At 48.7% G+C, this 20,062-nt stretch overlaps 2 protein-coding genes across 2 annotated transcripts; both read right to left on the reverse strand.

Moving 5' to 3' along the window:
• Positions 1–8,263: 8,263 nt before the first annotated feature.
• N7446_012384 (uncharacterized protein) lies at positions 8,264–9,590 on the reverse strand (the record flags this gene model as incomplete). Its single annotated transcript, XM_058521126.1, has 2 exons — positions 8,264–8,544; positions 8,582–9,590. The coding sequence occupies 2 exons, from the start codon at positions 9,588–9,590 to the stop codon at positions 8,264–8,266; spliced, it is 1,290 nt and encodes a 429-aa protein (XP_058366492.1).
• Positions 9,591–18,510: 8,920 nt separating this feature from the next.
• Positions 18,511–19,776, reverse strand: N7446_012385 (uncharacterized protein; the record flags this gene model as incomplete). Its single annotated transcript, XM_058521127.1, has 4 exons — positions 18,511–18,922; positions 19,009–19,382; positions 19,440–19,507; positions 19,596–19,776. 4 exons carry the CDS (start codon positions 19,774–19,776, stop codon positions 18,511–18,513), a joined length of 1,035 nt encoding a protein of 344 aa, XP_058366493.1.
• Between the last annotated feature and the right edge of the window lie 286 nt (positions 19,777–20,062).

Here is a 20,062-nt window from a genome sequence, read left to right on the forward strand (position 1 = left end):
CTTATTAATTCCCATCAACACGGCAGGCTTGAGCATCACTCGCTTGCAAGGCTGAAACCACACCGTTACAAAGGGCCTGAACTGCTCGTTTTCGATCCCACAGTACCAGTTTCTGTTCCTCGCAAAGCTGCAGAAGGATGTCACTGTCGCTTGCTAGCCACTCATTCAACTCTTGAAGCTGTCGCTGCTCATCCTCAAGTCGCATCTTCTCGGCAGATTTGACCACGTAGCATTCCCATAGGCAAAAGTACAGGTCAAGCAGTTTCAGGGCTGGCGTAGCGAGGGTGTCATTGTATTGTAGAATTTTCATAAACTCCGCCGTCAGGGCACCAGGTGTCACTGGGATCTGCAGAGTGTTAATGTATCTGTTCATTTCCTGCCGAAGAGGGTATGACTGACCTTGGGCTCGATGATTGTGCCGTTTGAAGATTCTTGTGGGTGGTTTTCCAAGGACTCATCTTCTCCATCTTGGGACATCCGACGCTGCCTCTTGGCTGGCCGATCAATTGGAGAAGGCGAGGTAGGATGGTCCATCGCGGCTGTAGAAATGAAATGGAGGAAAAGTTCTGCTCGAGAGCCTTTTATAGACCGGCAAGTCACAGCAAGGCTGCTGTGACTGCACTCATAACCCCCTGGGTCTGGTTTTCAACAGCATTGAATACTTCAGTAAACAGTTACCTCAACTGTTGATGCCTGATCTCACCTGTTGTTCACCCAAATACTCAGTTATATGAAGAATTGGGCGACAGGTGAAGCCTTACAACACACATTGCAGATGATATCCCTAATGGTGGCTTGCAAGTGTATTCCTGATGCATCGGATCCTAAATCGAGTAGCGTTTGTTGAAGTTAATTGTGACGTTATTGTGACTGCGAACCATCTGAACGACTGTGATGCAGATTTCGATTTCAGATAGCGCTTCATATCACGAGAGTTACCTAGATTAAATATCACTCGCTTTACAGACCACGGCCCATGTGTCTCCCTGGCAACGGCGCCAAAGTCGTTTGACCGGAATTATCGTCTTCTATCCGGTTCCGAATGATCTTTCGGATGTAATAGTCACTTCCCAACTCTAAAGATCTCCTCAAACTACCATTTTGTCAGTCTTCTACACACTACAAGCGCAAATACAATTGGGACTTACCAAAAAAATGTTAACTTCTTGTTTCCCAAAGCTTAAGCGAAAGCTTCAAAATTCATTCAAAGTCTTTTCTCCCAGTCGATCAAAATATCTCCCAGATATCCCTGCCACCGCTTCTGAATCCGAACGCATGCGGCGATCAGCTGCCCCATCCCCAGAGGTGTCCCCAACAAACGTAAGAAACCATGAAAAAGAAACAACAAACACCCCCATTGACTTGCAATCCATCAGCACAGAGCGCCACAAAACAGAGTCAAGCACAACTCATCATCTGACTCAGATCCCGTGAGGAGAGTAGCAGGCTGGGCGGGTGGGTTGTGAAAAAGCAAAAGCTTTCGGGTGGCCACTTCCGTGGGAAACATGTGACAGTTGCCAGAGAACGTCAATCAACTTTCTTTATCGGAGAACACCGTGCTTATCACTGGAGGCATGTAACGGATACAGCTCAACTGAAGGGGTTTCTCGTCTGGAGAAGATCCGGACGACGGATTTTCACGGCTCCGGCCAACCTAAGCACCGCTCGATTTGCCTCTTCGGGCAGTCTTTCCTTGTTTTTGAGAAGGCCTCATTGGGGAACACGGCCATGTCAACGCTGTAGGGCATGCTGCTTGGCCACGCATGTACCAATAGAGGCGAATCATGAATTTCCGATTGACCCATGACATCTTTGGCTTGATCCAGGCGAGCATCTAACAAACGCAAAATTTGGTTGGCCCACACCTTTCGTCGAGAGCTATGGCGTCTGCACTCAAAACAAAGAAATTGCTTTGCAGCCAAAGATAATCTCTGCGCTAAAGGATATGCGAAAGAAGAGTTATGGGAGAGCTGAAAGCACAATACTCCATTTATCCGGGAATCAATCGGCACGGTGTTTTGACAGTGATCCCATATGCACCGCTCACGGTGCAGGGGATCGCCCAATGCTTGGCCCAATACCCGTTGGAGATGAGTAGGATTCCAGGCCATGATGAGGAATAGCTGTAAATGCCTCGGGGTGATTGTGAGATCTGGGGTGTAGTCTTCCGCTTGGAGAGTTCTATTCTCGAGTGGTATCTGTGATCAAGTAGGAAGAGTGCAATATATAGATGCTTGAGAAAGCACGTAGTGGGCCTTTACTTCTCGCTGGGCTCTTACATGCCTGAGGATGAAGTCTGGGCTTATTTAGCAACCGAAATTTCTCGTCTCATTCCTGAAAAACAGTATAAATTCCTGGGAGCTCTAGTCGCATTGTTCAAAGTTATATATGAAGCATACGCGATGCGTGGAGAAATGATATGCGGGACATGCATCCAGGCTCCCTTGAACGCGAGGAAGCAGAAGCGGCTTTCTCGCGCCACGTCTTGTACTTCGAGTCAACTATAGTTGTTCTTAATATTGATAATTCACCTCTAGACAATACCAGCCTCTATGTATACGTGATACTTTCACATTCGAACCAAAAGCTGTTGGGAGTATCGCTTCATTTCCAGAACGAAACCTAGTCCCAATATAGTTCTAACGCGCTGGTACCTTGTCTGGGGTTTCAGCTAAGTGCAACCTTGTTGAGTGTGAAGACACCCAACTTTGGGGTCGGCGGGATAATCTTTGACAAATCCTCTTGTCAGTTTTGATTGGACTCTGGGAATTTGTGACGGTTCATGGATGCTTGGGTTTTACCACTACGCCATCTGGCCAAAAAGGCACAATGTTTGGTCAGCGACCAAACACCCAAGCTACTATATATGCTCGATCTCTGACAGGGAGTAACGCAAGTCCTGGAATCATCCCATGCGTTCCCAGGTTTACTGTCCTGTAGAACGGGGCAAGAATACTTTCAACATCTCCAAGATTGTGACAGGTTGTACATAGGCCATATCAATTTCGGTGAAATCGTGAGACGAGGAAGCTATGCTTTGCTGTTGGTTGACAAACTCCCGAACCGTTCCTCAGGAAAATGTAGCCACCAATTTTTTGTCTCCTCTGTTGAGCTTGTTTTGCCAACAATGTTAGGATCTGTTTCCAACTGTGCGACAACTGCCACTGTTTGGTGAATCAACGCGGCCGATCAAGAATGAGTTTGCACTGATCAAATTAAACCAAGTCCCACTATCAAAGATGTGAGCAACACGGCTCAGATAGATATCTTCCATGGGTGGAGGATTCACATGTTTTGGTGTTCATTGTTGTTTCATGTTTTAACGTTGATATGGACATGACACCATTCACCACCCGTACATCCCAAAGGTGCTGGAATGAGAACACTCAACTGATATTTTCATATCAGCACAATAATAGCGGACTGCGAACCGATAAACCTAAAGGCCCCAGCGCTCGTGGAACGGCAAAGAGACTCCGCTGGTTGAATGTTTCTTTTTGTAGCTTTCGGGCACCCAAATCAAGACGCAATAACAACTGCCGAGGGACCGGAAATGCAACTCCCTTCCACACGTTCCAAGTAATAACCAACTATGATCTGGCGGCCATGTTGCTCCTGGGAATAGTCGCACGAAACCCCGGGGGCAAGATAACTCCTAGGGCAAATATGTGCGTTCCCAAGGCTGATTGAGCCATCAACAGGTACGGGTCTCTCAGAACCCGAGATGGAGTCAGTCAAGTTCAACCACAATATGACGCGATGCCTGGTGCATCACCTTTTATTTCTACTGGTGTGTTTTCCCATGAGTTTACAAATCGAAATTATGGACATTTCATCTCATTCTCCGCTAATCTTCACGTCTAAAACGCTTTTTGTTTCAGTACAACAATCTCAACTTCCACATCATCTTGGTATATAGGGTTCAAAAGGGTTATATTGAGGTTCCAATTCATCCGATAATTTCACGGTCAAACATGAAAAATCCGAACAGTCGTGGGATCTGCAACTGTTAAAAGTGTTTTCGGCAAAATTTGTAATGCCGTGACTTACAGCTTTTGTCCAACATGTATGTTTCTTCGTATGATTTGACATGAAACATCTCAATGACAACGACTTTATCCGCCTTGGACCGCTGGATCTCTTGCATAGTCTTGAAAGCAACGTCCAGGCGCTGTGATGTAAGTGACCTGAAAATGTCGGCGAGATGTAAGGCCAGGTTGGCTATACCCATGTCAAAGGCCGTATCAGTCTGGATATCAATTTACTTACTTCTTTCAAGTCCCCTCTCCATATTGCAAAGTTGGTGCGGACCAGACAGGGTAGGGATATTAATAGCTTCACCCAAAGAGTCCAATATCTTTGGCAACAACATCGGATTCAAAGCTAGAAATGCCTTTCGGTAATATCCCGCCACTTCTAATTGGCGATTAATTCTCAGGATCCGGGGTTCAATGGTGGAAACACGGATTTCTTCGCACTGAAAAGCTCTCTGTAGGCTTAGTATCATAGACTGCAAATGATACATTGAGACCTCGGCACCAAACAGTGGCGATTCTTTGAGCCGGCATGCCATCGTTGACAGAAAGGTTTGGTCGCGAGTCCAGATTTCCTTGGATTCATATCCCTCAAGTTCACCAGCCTGTATGCCTTGAAAAACATGACAAATCAATGCGACGCTTGCCCTCACTCCAAACGGCCGGTACGGAGCGTGTTCGGTTTGCAAGGTTTCAGCTAGAAAGCTCGAGTGAGGGGATGCATTTTGCCCGATAAGGAACAATAAATACCTTGTTTGGAGTCCTATGTCTTCCAATGTTACTGTGTGCAGCCCGTCGGACTTAGTCAAAGCTTCGCGGGCACTGATTAGCCATCCTTGAAGATGACCATGCAGCAAGACAAAGCTCTCTTCCCAGTCACGGCCGCGGCGACATATGACCTTCCACAGAGCTCCTACATCCATAGGAAGCATTGAGGAAATGAAAAGATAACTTAGAACCAACAAGAGTTGGTGGACTGTGGGTGGACAGTAAATGCTTTTCCCAGCTATGGTAAAATCAAAATTCGGCGGTGGAGGCAAAGAGGTCTGGTTGACAGTCAGTCGTGGGTCTCAAAGCCTCATAGATTGTGATTATTACCGGAGGGGTCATCTGCACAAACAGCTTTGTCGTTTGAGAGGTTGACAAGCTTCGACCCCGTTCCATAATATCTTCAGCAGCTGTAGGGCCATTTGTTTGGGAAAGCGACTCCGCCACCGTAGCCGCAACAATCTTTGGTAGTATCTCGTAAGGCGGATTTTGATCTTGCTTGAAACCCTTCTTCTTCAAGTGCTGGATATGTTCATCATCTGCACACCCTACGACGTGGTGCATAGCCTCAGCTGTACTCGTTCCGTGTTGCAAAGCCTGTTCGGTTGGCGGTTCTTGTACTTTCCATGTAGTTTGGTAATCACCAAATTCACCCTCTTGCACTTGCTTTTGCTGATTTGGCCGTAGCTCTGAGAGAGCAGGTCTCCGGTCTGGCCCTTTCGTTGCATAAACACACAATTTACCACGCCTGACACAAGCTTGACAATGGGGGACTTCACGATTGCATCGAATTTTCAAACTGCGGCATGATTGGCAGGAATGAAGAGGCATTGTGGTTGGACTGGTCAATATTGCAAGCTACCACCGTTGCATTCCAACTGTTTAAGCAAAACGTGTGATAGCTATAGGACGCGTGGACATAACAATTGGTGATAGACTGTCACTCCCGATGCACTGCAATAGGATATGTCAAACGCTCTTCTCAGCAGGCGCAGAAGCGGAAGGCGTATTGCTGAAAGGCGGTTTCAGCTCAGGGCGAGTGGTACTGCGACGCAGAAGAATCCAGTATGTAGGGGCGATTGTTGTAGCACAACACGTTCAAGGTAAACTGAAGCTATACGGGTAGAAGTCAAAGAGTCCATAGAAGAGGAAAACCGGAACTTATAGTGTCTGTTGGTTTCAAAGACTGTATACAGTAACTCAAGATATGTAGCCAGGTTTGATGATTACAGTCCGCTGATTCCGGATAAGTTCCTAGGAAGGGGTTCCTTCGTCCTAGGAGCAACCGGCATGTTTCTCGGGACACTAATCATGCATTCAAAGGCCCATGGTGACACATAAAGGTTTTTCTTTGAGCTGCAACAGAACGCGGATGCCTGGGCTGTCGCATATGCCAGCGACCCAACACCGGCATTATCTAGATGATTGAGCTCTGACAGGAGGAGTTCCTTGGATATTAGGAATTATGAACAGTGCCCTGGGAGCCGCATTGCCTATCCTGGGCTCGGCATTCTGCTGGAAAGTAAAGTTAGAGGTCCAAAAGCCTTTTGGTAGGATTGAAAATCATTAAGCAAACTTCAAGCCATTTCTGCACACTTCTTGCACTTACTAGTTCCCCGCTGTTTCCCTCATCATTTTGGGTATACCACCTAGGCCAAATTCCTGGAAGCCATTCGCTGAAGAAAGAGACCCCCTTTCACCATACGTCAGTAGCACATGATAACCTCGAGAAGCCCATGCGCGTTTTCAGTAGGGCAACTTACACACATTCAACTTCAATTTTGCTAAAAGTATTGGAAATTCATTGAAATGGACTGCTCGTCTTTTCGGCAGAGTGATTTCTGAATCTTAGCTGGACAAGGCAAGATAACCCCTTTGCTGCGGCTGTTTTCTTTCTTCTTTCAGTTAGAGGGCAATGTGACTACCTATTGATAAGTGCCTTCTTCCCTGTCGGGACATAGCGTCCCGTTCTTGGTGTACGCATTCTTGCGCGGAGCTGTGGCTCCGGTGTTGTGACCGCCGAGTGTCCGTGCATAGGATTAAGGGGTATCTTGGAACCTGAGATGACCGAGAAGACACACACATCTATTTTACATGAATCAAAATTGACTTTTGCTTTGGAAGCATAACCACTGTCCACTTAACTGTGTACACAGTACCTAGCTGGTGATACCAACATTCCCAAAGGTATTAAATACGCGCTCTACCCGCCTATCAGCGGAAGGAACCTAAGCGCCGGTATCACACCGAAATTCATCTATACTGTAATTCCACTGGTTTGATTTGATGGTCTTATAACTGATTAGGGGGATGTAATCTTTGGAGACACGGTATACCATTGATGCTCTTGCTTGGTACTTAGTCTCAAAGTTCTCCAGATATCGATTCCTTGTGTTACTCTGTACTTAAATTAGAAATTCGTTATTAAATGTCCGCCGACAATACAATCGGGATTTGAAGACAACGTAGATGGCTTCCCTATTTTCTCATGGAAGAGGCTCGCAATTTTTCTCTATATCGCTTTAAAAATTCGGCGATAGATATCGACTTGTCCATTATTATCTATTGAAATGGGGATGGCTCAATGGCAGTCTGGCATAGCAGACAGGTCGATATCATGGATGAAGGATCAAGCAACCAACACTCCCTAGACAGCACTAGTAGACAGCGGAGCGTATACCCTGAGACTTCTTCATAATAAAAGGGCTGGAAACGAAAAGAGTGAATTGTATGATGCTAGCCCAGTCCTCTGCTGGAATCCCAACATGGAGGAATGCTATCTGACTGGCCACGTGACTAATAGTCCGTCCATCTTTCTTACTATGTCACTGGTTCCACCACTACAATATATATTTTGCATGGGGACCCGAAAAAAGTGGAGTGGGTAAATACTTTTGAACGCCCATGTATATCCCTGAATAAACCAACAGGCAATTGTAAATTAAGGAAAAGGAGAGTATAAAAGACATAAGAATACCTAGTAAATAACTTGTCCTTCCTGATAAAGCAAAGAACCAAATGCCAAACGCCAATTTGAATAGATATAGACATTAGTCATTCCAAGATTCAACTCGAGATAGATTACTTCCAAGTTAGGAGTCCGAGAAGATCAGAAAGAAGAAACAAGATAAGCCGTCAAAAGAAAGCAGGAAACATATAAACGCCTAATATCAATCAAGACCCAAACGAGAAACGCCCAAAAAAGAGAAAAGCAAACAAACCGAGAACCCCCCCGTTCTACGCGACAAGGTGAGATTACCGCCCATAAAAACATCATTGGATCAATATGTCAACAAAATCAAAAGGCAAAAGATAAAACAAAAGACTGAACCAAAACAGTCAAGGTGGAAAAGGAAGAGTAGGAAGGAAAATTAGGCCTTGTTATGCAACCTCTTCCCGGGCTGCAAACCCATAAACCCACGCGCACTAGGAAGAACACTAGCATGTCTCGCATGTCTGCGCTAAGTAGACTTGCGCACAACATTCGTATTCGCATTCGAGTTCGAATCAACCATCGAACCCGAACCCGAACCCATAACAGGCTGCGTAGCAACGGAAACCTGCGAAGAAGAAGGCCCGACAGTATCAATTTCAGAGCGCAACGAACTCATAGAATGAACACTCGACGACGAATGCTTCCTCGTCATACGGCGCATCATCAGCGGAGAGCGGTGTGTGAGGATATTAGAGACGCTGTAGGATGATGATACGAACCGTGTGTTCGTTTCGAGGAGGAGAATGACTGTGGTGGAGGGGAGTAGGGAACAGAGACCATTGACATGGAGCTGTTAACCCGCGAGAGGGGGTTCTGGTCGTCTGGGTAGGCGGGGGGGGGATGTGTAGTGGCGGTGGCATTGTTCTATCTGCGCCTGCGGTACGGGGGCGGGGAATGTATTGGTATTCGTTTGTTTTGCCGTTTGTTGGGATGGTGCGTGATGGTTCTGGGAAGGAGGGGACTATGAGGACTTCAGAGACGCGGTTGATTGTTGCGCTGGGGGCAGTTCTTTCATCGGAGTCGTCTGGGGCTGGGACTGGGATTGGTGATTGCTTCCATGGTGCTGGCTTTGGAGTTGTCTCTCTGTAGGAGTGTCGTTTGGAGATGTGCTCTGAGGAGCGTGATGATGCTAGCCTGTTGTCGGCTGTGGCGAGACGAGGACGGCTGCGGCTGCTTTCCTGAGAGCGAGAATGGTTTGAGCGGGATCCTGAGCTTGGTCCTTTTCCCAGGGCGTTGATCAGGACCACTGTAGGCCGTGTCTGGGGTTCCATGAAAGTGACCTTCTTTGCAACTTGGATGTCTGCCTCCTCGACTGAGAATATCGAGGAAGGTAAAGTAGATCGAGACCTGGTGGTTGGCTTGGGCTTCGGTGAGACGTATACCGATGGCTGCAAGAATATACTGGACGCCAGTTGGGGAGGAGAGTCTGGCGATGGTAGCTCAAGCACCATCTGCTCCTCCGGGTCAAACACATAGGCGTTGTCGTCGAAGGCAGCGTTGCTCGTCCTTTTGATAGTATCCGTAGACACAGGGCGTGGCCGTTTGACTGCCGGTGGCGCCAGCAAATATTCTTCGCGATCCGAATCAGGGTCCATGTGAGAGGCATCGTCCGCACTCAGGTCTGAATCGAAAATGGCAGCTCGTTGGGATTCAACCGGAGAGCCCATCGGCGAGGAAAGTAGATCCTGGGCTCCGGTATCAGACTCGGACACAGCTTCTTCGTCCGATTCATATCGTTCTTGGAGACTATGCCGGCTCAAGCGGTGTAGATCCAGCCAGGTAGACTCGTACATGATTCCAGCAGTCGACAGGGCCGATGATAGTATAGAAGAAAGGAATAGTTGACACCGGTATCAAGCTGTCAAACCGTGGATGGATCCAAAGAAGAAGAAGAAGAAAATAGAGAACAGGAGATACCAGCCCTGAACTAAGAATGCCAGCAAAGACAGGGTGAATGAAAACCAGTCCAAGGAGAGATTGACAGCGCCCTGATATCCCACGGGAGCAAAGCTGCAAAGGAGATCCAAAAATCCACTCCTTCACGCACGGGAAGAGGAAGACTCCTTTAGGGGGAGTGGGACCAGGGAGCTATGGACAGGGGATGCATTATTCGATTAAAAAAAGCCGATGAAGAAAAGAAAGCAAGGAAAAGGCTTCGAGGGGCGGTTCTTGCGATCTAGTGTTCCGAAATCGAAGGATCAAATCCTGCTCTGCTGGTTAAAGTTTCACCGTAAATAGGTCCGGGCTCCGTGCTGTCGATATTTTTACTGTCATCTCAAAATCCTTGGTTTTCCCAAAATGGCAGGTACAATCCATACATTTTCAGTGGATCTGGCTTCGATAACCTCACCATCACCAGAGACTGCCTTCCACACCAAGATGTGACTTAATTGGTTGAAGTAAAATAAAGAAAAATACCAGACCCGTTCGAAAGTATCTTCCCACTCCACTGTTTCGGGTCCTCTCTCAAACTATATAATTACCACGTGGCAGACTGGGATTTGGGGTTACCCCGAAAACCTTAACCTTACAAGATGACAAGTATCCGCCGAATCTCAGAGACCCTAATTTCATGTAAAGTCAGATAAGGAGTGCATCAAACAACGGAGTGACGAGCTTGGTTAGGACTGGGCACTTTCTTGTCTCGGAACAACTGGCCATAACCCCTATCTATATTATCGAACGAAGCATGATCCCGCTTCCGAAGAGACAGTCGCCTCTCTCACAGAAGAGCAGCACAACAAACGGAGCAGTCAGGACTCAATGCAGACAATCATTATCGATCTGATACTAACGACAGTGATAGTATAATGTCCGAGGCCGTCATCGATCACGGAGCCTTTATTAGACCCTGAATCTCTGCAAGACTGTAGTTGTGTAGGGCTGAAGCCGATTTGATTCAATATACTAGTCTAGGAACTATTATAAAAAAAATAGAGAGGATAAGGAGTGAAATAAACAGAACAGCAATAGGTAGAAGTAACGGGCAAGGTGGTGGCAGAAAGGAGCGTGGAGGGAGAAGGCTATATAGGATGGCCATATAGTATTAAACGCGTTTGACCCGTTACACAGGTCACTCAATAACGCTATTACCAGTCATGGCATCCTTTGCACAAATCTCCAGCAAGATTGGCAGTTACGCTCCCGTATGATTGGAAGGCGCTTTTCCTATTTCCATCTTACCTCGCCTGTAACCTGTAATCACCCACGCTAAGTGGGATCGAGTCGTGCTGACCGGCGAAGCGGTGCAGAGGTGGACGGGTTTCGTGGTAGATGAGCCCTTGCTAGTCTGGGTGAGCGACGGGGCCCACCAGTGGAAACGAACCGCTTGCCGAGTGGACGGAATGTGTCTCAGTATTCGACGAGGGGATTGGTAAAGGGCGAATCAAGGCATCTAGGGCTCCTTCTTTTCGACTGCGGTCATCAGCATCTTGGTCGTCTCAGAAATAAGGTCATCCACACTTACCACACACAGCATGACGTGCCAAACCCTGTATCTCGCCTTTCCAACCATTCTTCCGCGCAGGATAGATGAGAGAGCGATGTGCACTGACGGCAATGCAAGATCACGCACTCTTTCGCATGTTCTTCATCCTCGGTCAGGCAGAACACACAGTGGATGCTGTCGACCTCTCCGTCGACCTCTTCGCTCGGGGTGAGACTCTGGAGCGTCAATTCTTGGAAACCAGCCCAGATATTAGCAACCGACGCCAGAATAGCCGATTGGGCCGGAGAAATGCGCCATGGAACACTGTTCGTCCGCAGCATTGTGGAAGTCACAAATGGATTGAATGGCTGCACTGGCTCGGGGTTGGTTGACAGGCGCACCGGCGGATCTTGTCTGAGCCCGCAAGGTGACGGGTCAGTGTTGTCTGATGCAGGGCGGCGCCTGGAGGCTGACAACGTCTGACGCTGGCCGGGATGTACAATGACTGATGGAGAAGCCATTCTGGAGCCATGTGGTACTCGGGCCTGGTTGCGGACGGCGGCTTCATACCACTGCTGGCCAACTTGGTCGGCCTGCCGTTGCCGGTGCCATCTTGCGCAGAGGAAGTCTCTGGCGACATCACAGAGCTTCGACTGCACCGTTGACAAGTCAAACGGCTCTCTGGAGAGAGTGGTCAACTTTTGATGGCCGGTCTTGGTGTCTTCAACTTTGATCGAGTTCTTGCTTGGCTCGCCTTTTTACAGGAATATCCTGTATAGCTAGGGAAATACAATGGATGTACTAGGTGATTGGCGCAACGGAATCAAAGAGGGGAACTACCCAAAATGATGAGATCAAAAGAGTGTTGATTCCCCTCTCCTATCTACTGGGATCGAGGGGGTTAAAATAGCCTCGAGAATACCTGGTATCGAATCCTCTAGAATCCCAGAGGTACCGTTTGGGTCAATACGATGCTGATCACCATTTTCCCGACACCTTTTTTCGTCATCCCGCAACAGGAGCCAGGACCACTGTGAGGGATTCCGCAGACAGAAAATGGGTTCCAAGGCATGGTACTCATTGAGGTGGTCGTCAAAGGCAGAAAATGCTTCGGATTGTGGTGGTGTTGGGCCATCACTGCGGCGTTCCCTCGCCAGCTTTATATGCCATCGCCGTGGGCTCCTTACCTACATGGCTGCGTGGCTGGCATGGAACACTTCCTTGAAACAGTCGGTACGTCCGAGAATGCATTCGCACGCAGTATGCGCCACTATACGGCCAATCAGTGGCCTGCGAGAAGGGATATCATTCCAGACCACTGCTGCCAAAATCAGCTGCACTTCTGGCTGTAGACCGCGGCGACCATGCATTGGCGAACAGATTGGCTACTGCGGTAGGCAGCATAGTCGACAAGTGCTGGGTGAAATTCTGGGTTGCCTATGGAATTTCAAAGTGAGTGATAGGTTGTGATTTATTCTTATGGCACTAGATGCAAGATGTGGGTACGTAGAGATAGATTCGGTTCCCATGCCATCAACACACTACCAGGAACAGTTTTGGCGTTCCCAGGAGCTAGACTCCAGAGATTCTCCAACTCCGCCGAAATATTTTTGCCAAGGCTTTGATGCTGCCGTGTGGTTGCTACGCACCTCTCAGCGGAGTGAAAGACTACACTCCTAGCTGACCACGGAATTTGGCTGAGGTGAGTATATAAAGGCCTCCCATATCCTACTTTCACAATTCTCACCTCACCCCTATCTACATTTCGTTTGCTCAATCCGCTGTCCAATCATGGTCTGTTCAATTCGTTCTTACGGAGTTTAGCGATGAGCTAATACATTACAGCCAAACATCAGAGACCTGCCCAACGAGCTTTTGCTGTGGATTGTGTCGTAATTGGACGGTAGTGCATTATTTGCCCTCGCAAAATCATGCAAAGACTTCGATTTTAAACTGCAGCCCAGCATCTGGAAATACAACATCAAATTTCAGAACAGCAATCTGTTGCACTTGGCCGTCAAATACGACAACATTGGTCTTGCGGAGGCTTTGCTCCAGCACAACGCCAACATCAATGCATTTTACCGAGGCAAAGCACCTTTAATGAGGGCGCTCAAATACTCTTCCCCTGCTGTGCGGGACCTTTTGCTCAATCGTCGAGACCTAGACATCAACATTCAAAATCAAGCGCGGGAGAGCGCCCTGCGGTATGCCATCCACTACGGAACTTTTTCCACCATCAAACGCGTTCTAGAACAACCCAACGTCCAGGTGGACGTCAAGCACAAACACGGCCGAACGGCGCTCCACCTAGCAGTCTTCGCAGGCAGAATAGGGTTCGTGCATCTGCTACTTTCTAGTGGCAGCGACCCTGATCTACAGGATGATTCGGGCCACTCGCCATGGGACTGGGCATGTCGCTTCAATAGACCCGTGATGGAAATGATTTTTTCAAACGATCCGATGGCCAAGGTGTTTCTTGGTACCAAATCATCACAAGAGGCTGAGTTACCTCTTCAGCAAGCAGTGGCCTATGGGTCAGTAGAGGCTGTCAAAAGACTTCTCAGGCAAAAGAATCTGGATTTGGACATGCGACGAGATAACCGACAGGCTGTTGGCCGAGAAAGACATCAACGTCAATTTTGTTGGAGGCCGCGGGAGATTCGAGACGCTGTCTACATCTCTCCACCACGCCGCGGCCAGGTTGGATACCGTGCTCCTACGACGGCTGCTTGCGGTGCCAGGGACCAGTCTGAATATCTGTGCTGGAGGCCACTCTCCAATCTCCATGGCTGCATATCACGGTCGCGTGAACACGGTTGCTTGTCTACTGAGTATGGAGGGTGTGGAGATCAATGGAAGGGATGTAATAGATCCGCCTATTTGTCGAGCGGTTGCACATGGCCATCTCGATGTGGTAAGACTCTTAGTGCAGCAAGGCGCACGTCTGAACATCAATGAAAATACGATCGCAACTCGCGACACTGCTCTCTGCATTACCGCCGGTGGTGGTGACTTGGAGATAGTCCAAGCACTACTAAGCCATGATCGGATTGATGTGAACCTCAGGAATCAATGTTCTGAGGATCCATTGATGTTGGCGGTCAAGGGCGGGCATTCCTCGATTGTTGATGCACTTGTGGCCAATCCGAGACTGAAATACCTCACTTTGACAAAATCCCTGGATCTAACAAGGAACGACTGCATCCAGAGGGCCATTCGAAGCAGAATGGAAGACGCCAATACTCCACAAAGATTGTTGAAGCGGTCTCCGTGGAGAAGGTTTGGTGGTCTGGAAGAGCTGGCGACATCTACTTCGGGTAGCTGTCGTGATGCAATGCGGGACGGCCGAGTTAATCGACACTTTCTCCGCTAGCTACACTGCCCACATTGTCACTGGATCAGTACTTTTTTGTATATAATATATTGGGGTACGACACTAGAACATGCGGGATCATTCGCAGACACATTCCACAAAAGCTGTAATGTGAGTTCTCGAAAAGATATTAGCTTCTTTCCCTGCGGTAACTCTTCGTTGCGACATCGTTGGATACATCGTTGGATACTGTACTTTCCACATTGTAAAATATATAGGACAATCAAGAATATACAATCCTTCAATATTCTCTTGCCATGCCTGGCAGCCCTGCCAGATTGAGTCTGCAAGGGTGATCCCAGTCATCGAGGATCCTAGTCAATTGACCCCGAGATGATTCCAGTGCCTGCTCAAAGAAGCGCAGCCGAGACAGCTGCTTGTCGTGGCGCAGCTGAAGTCCGTCCCTCTCTTGAGTCAGGTGTGTGCTAGCCTCTTTCAATATCTGATTGCTCTGCTCTAGCTTCTGGCCATCGATATGCTTGGACACGCATGACTCCCATAGGCGTCGATAGAGTCCGACAAGTCGAGCAGCGGGAAAGGCGAACTTGGGATCGTCGCGTTCGAGGTCTGCTAGCACCTTAAAATAGGTTGAAAGGTTTCAATCACCAAGGTATGTCTTGTTTCTGCTTCCTGTTGCGAGGGAGAGAGCTGCGACGGTCAGCAAGAGCATTGGAAGCTGAGCCGCCATACTTACCAGTGGAGGGACATTATCAATGGCCTCCTGCGAATTCTCTTTTTCAGAAACGATTGGCAATGCACTGGGCTGTTATTCTCCTTCTTTTTCCTGGTCTGGCGTGCTGTTAAGGGCATCAATCTTGATCGCAGGGGAAAGTCGAATATCTGGGCAATAGCATGTCCACCAATTCTTGGAGGCTTTTATAGACTAGAAGACATCGGCGGCTAGATACTCAGTCTCATTTTCACCATGAAAGTCAATCAGCGTAGTCAGCATTTCAATCTCAGCACTCTGTTAGCAGTCCGTTTAATGATGGTGCTGGTGATCAGTCTCGTGGTGTTGATGGTTGGTGAATGTGCCTCGTATTAGTGGCTTCCGGTGATGAACGGACTGGGAGATATATATTCAATCACAACGCATTTTCCACATTCGTTTGAGAGCTCAGATTCCAAAAGTAAATAGAGTAAAACCTAGAGGATTGAAAAAGAAAATCGAAAAAACAAGGTATCCATCTTCCTTAGATGAAAATGTGAGCGCTCTTGGTAAAATCAAAGAACGCACAGCTTCCGTTGCCTCAATATTAAGACCGTGATTCAACAGTGACCCAACGTTTCTTAACCGACTCACTTTGACTCATTTTCAACATGACTTTAGCATGTTTTCTCGATGAGCATCTAAGATCGCACCACGAATTTCGCTGCTAATAGTTGCGGTAGAATGAAGGCATGGGTTGCAACAGGCCTCACTTAGGATAGACATCGTGTTCAACGTTTGCTCTCTAGTAGAGCCCGCGTGCTACAGGAGCCGAGAACCTATAAATACGTCCTCTTCCCCCAGCAATTTGTTCTCCATTACCATCACTTGGCTATGCAGAGTCGAGCAGGTCTTCGGTTCCTGATAAGTTCTTCCCTTTGACCTACTGGAATTTCACTGTATTGACATCTATAGTTACATCGTGGACCGACAAGCTAGAAAGTGCTTGTGAGACGCGACGACCACCAGGTCCACTATGTCACTCATGCCAGCCGATCAAAAAAGCAGATTTGGGTTAGCTAGTCAAAGTACCTATGCGAACATCTGTCCACCATAGCAGCCGACCACTGTCCGCTCCTGAATATATCGATGCAGAAGAGCGGTCGAGGTAAGTCTGTCTCCGCGCGACCCTATCCGAGACTAGACTGACTTCAAAGACGGTGCGAAACAAAGATCCATGCATTCCATCCAATATACACTAGCCACGGAGCCCTTTCCCGTGTCTCCTTTCAGAACATGTGAGTCCTGCATTGTCTCGCCGATCGACAAGCTAATGATGGACAGGAAACCGTTGACAGCGCCCTAATGTGAGTCCGAACCAGCGGCGCCGTTAGTGCTCGGGGCAAGGTCATGGCTTACACACCATTTCTGGCCCTGCCACATCAAACCATGCAGCATGTCCTATGTGAAATACTGCAAATCAATGGCGCGGGCCAACAACAGGACGCATAAGCTTCAGACGTTCGTTGTCCACGATGAGGTATGTGGAATATCGCTCCTTCTGCTGCGCCGGGTCCGATAATATGTGCCAAGTCTGTGCCTCAAACACAAACACTGCTGACATCTCTTTGCCGTTGTAGGAGCAGCCCATCGCCAACCGCGAAAGTCTTGTGTCGAGTTACCTATTCCGGCCGAGTCAGACAAGACCAAGGGGCCGACGCGCCATCGCGTCTTCCCCCTCCTCACCGCCTTCACACTGAACGGCGGAGTGCCTCAACCTCTCGCCGCCTACGAGCAGCAGTTTCCCAATACGACTGTACAATTTCTTGTAACACGTGAGTTCGTCATGCACCTTTGCCGTCCTGTGAACTTGTCGGTTCATCCGTCGCGGCTTCTCCAAGCGACTGCCAGAGAGTGCGACGAACTTGGATTCAACATCATGTCAACATGGCATATTGGTGACTGCATGGCAGAACATAATTGGCACTGATCTAGTTGGTAAGCTGGTATGATGACGATCCTGATTGACCATCTGTCTCAACCGTACACTCGGGGGATTCTTCATGAACAACGTAAAGCACGACACCTCGTCCAACTGGATCAACACTTGCTGACTCGGGTCTCATCACAGGAAGACACCCTCATATTCTCACACTCGAATGCGAAGCGAGCAAATGTCTTGTCTGCTCAAACTCCCCTGCACCAACACCATCGCGTGCTCTGTTTCTTCCACATGACTACCGGTGGTATCGGCGCGTCGCTACCTCGAACTTGGCCCAATCGATTTGGTTCATCAGATCATGTGTTGGTATGTCTACCTAATGCAAGACCCAATGGAGCGCATAGTAGTGTCTGTTTCTCGGCATTTGAACACCCACATGGGGTAGCCTACTTGCGGCTTGAATCCCTGGCGTCCAGTGGGTGACCATCGTTGTCCTCAGATGGCGTCTGGCGCCTTTCGAGCCTGAAAATCTGAAGGCACCGGGAGGAGCCGATGTTTCGTCTTGCTAAAGCCGTATTTTCGTACACGGCGAGGTTGTTCGTCGAGTCTGCTTGCAAAGAGAATGTGAGGTGAAAGTCCCGTCATCTCTAGCCGAATCAACTAACAATAGCCATGCCAGCTTCGAATCGATGGACGAAACCGAGGACGGCCAAACGAAAGAGAGGACCCATGACCCAAGAACCACGTCTGATAGAGCCCCCCTGATTCTTTTCCTCTCCGCTTGCTCCGCTTATCGACATATTCGAGCGAGCGGGAACCACTCGGACATACACGGAGCTGCATGCTATCAGGATTGTTTGTCTTTTCCCTGCTAGACAGAAGCTTGGTGATTTGATTCCTAAGCCTGTGTTTTTCTATCCAAGCCCGAGCACTACGTGCAAAGCCCATACACGTTGAATGTCACAGCAGCTGGAGGTCAGTCAAGCTATCCAATATCCTTCGTCCATTGAGACCGTCGTCTAACATATCGCAATTGGCGGCGCAAGCAGGTCTTGCCAGCAAACCACCGACTTCTCTACCTCCCGAGCTCACTGTCCTTTGAGCATCGATGATGTTTCCGCAAACCCATCTCGTCCGGACGGTATCTGGCATATCACTGTTCGAGCAACTTACCGTGAAGGTGGGTTTGATGTCTGTAACAGCACTACTAGAGCTATTGGGTTGTAGGACCTCCTGGACTCTTCCGTACAGCCTATACTTAATTTTCTACCCCCTAATAAGGCCTTATGCCATACATCGCTCTTAAAACCCTAAGCTGATCAACCATTCCCAGAATCATAGCTCGACTCCTGCCACCTCATGTCGCGTTGCACTCTAATCGTATTCAGCGGCACCTCATCCCCCGACGCATCGTCCGGCTGGCTGACCTCCAACTGCACAATCTGTTTGCCCATGACTTCGCCCGGTGGACGCAAGGCCGAATTACTCACGTCATAACTCTTCAGGCCGGAACCACGTACGCCAGTCGTTCGTGTGCTTGTGCTGATCGAGCTCGCGAATTTCGAGGAAAGCATGACGAACAAAGGACGCAGGGTGGGCATGCAGGCCGAGATGATGCCGCTGGAGCACTCAACGAGACACCAGGTGCAAGCCTTGGCGAGGGTCCAGGGGGTGTCAATGCGTTGGAATTCGAAGAGTGTGGAGAAGCGGTAGGCGCTGGTGAAGACGACGCTGTGGAAGTGAGATGCTTGTTAGTACATTCCGCTACTCAAGCTTTGAAACTTGTCTATTTTCGAGGGAGGGGAGTGGAGACAAACAAACTGCCCAGCAGAAATACCGCAATTACCGATAGCCGATGCGTTACAGTCGCATGCAGCCCCCAGACAACGTGCACTGGCAGAGCCAAGATAGCGATGTCGGTTAGGATATTCGGCACTGCGTTTCCGATGAACGAGCCCTTGAGGTTGATGCAAGTACCCGACAGGGTAGGGTTCCAGGCCTTTGCGATCGGGGTACACTGAAACACGCTCACGCAGATGATTGCGACAACCCATCCGATGACGATGCTGCCCAGGATGATTGCGGCGATGCGAAAGCCTCTCGTGGGGAAGATACGAGCATACATGAGCAAGATGGAGATCTTGACGATTCCCACTGTCATGCAGTATACGCATTCGAAAGACATCAGAAGCTGGTAAATGTCAACCTGCGGGTCTGAATTGGTGTCTGGTTTTCGCTTTGATCGTACCTTGGCAATTATCACGATATTTCCTTCTGGCAATACATCGGCGTGTCGGCCCATGCCAAAGTGAATCACTGCGATGTGTCAGTCACTTACAATGCACCGGCTATACCTGCGAAAGGGGCTGTCTCACTCGCCAGATTAATTCCACAGGTCGCGAACAGGAAGCACTGAAACCAATCGCGGAAGGCCCTCCAGTCAGGTAAGGTTGTTCCAAAAGAGAGACGAGGATGGCACTTACCAACGAAAGCAGTATCACATAGTCATCAGCACCAATCCGCAGGCCTTTCTTCCAACTAGCCAAAAACCGCAGAATGACAAAAACCACGCCCAGAACAGTCATGGAGATGGTGCCTGCTCGAGGAAGACAACTCTTTCTTGGCAAAAACGTTTTCTTGAAATATCTAGCCAATCAGAGGTCTCACAGCCTCGTGAATTAGTTCATCGTAATCGTAACCTCAAGCGCTACGACCTGATACCCTTTTTATAGGGGAGATGGCAGCGATGGTTGGGACGGGTGCGAACGCACAGATTTTGCCCCCTGACAGGAGAGGAACACCAAAAACCACGGCCCTCGCGGATCCGCCCCGATCCATGGACGACATCGCGGAAGGGGCCCGCAGGGTGCT

This window comes from Penicillium canescens (genome assembly GCF_028828765.1).
Source record: "Penicillium canescens strain IBT 15451 chromosome Unknown utg000010l_segment0_segment0, whole genome shotgun sequence".
Taxonomy (NCBI): domain Eukaryota; kingdom Fungi; phylum Ascomycota; class Eurotiomycetes; order Eurotiales; family Aspergillaceae; genus Penicillium; species Penicillium canescens.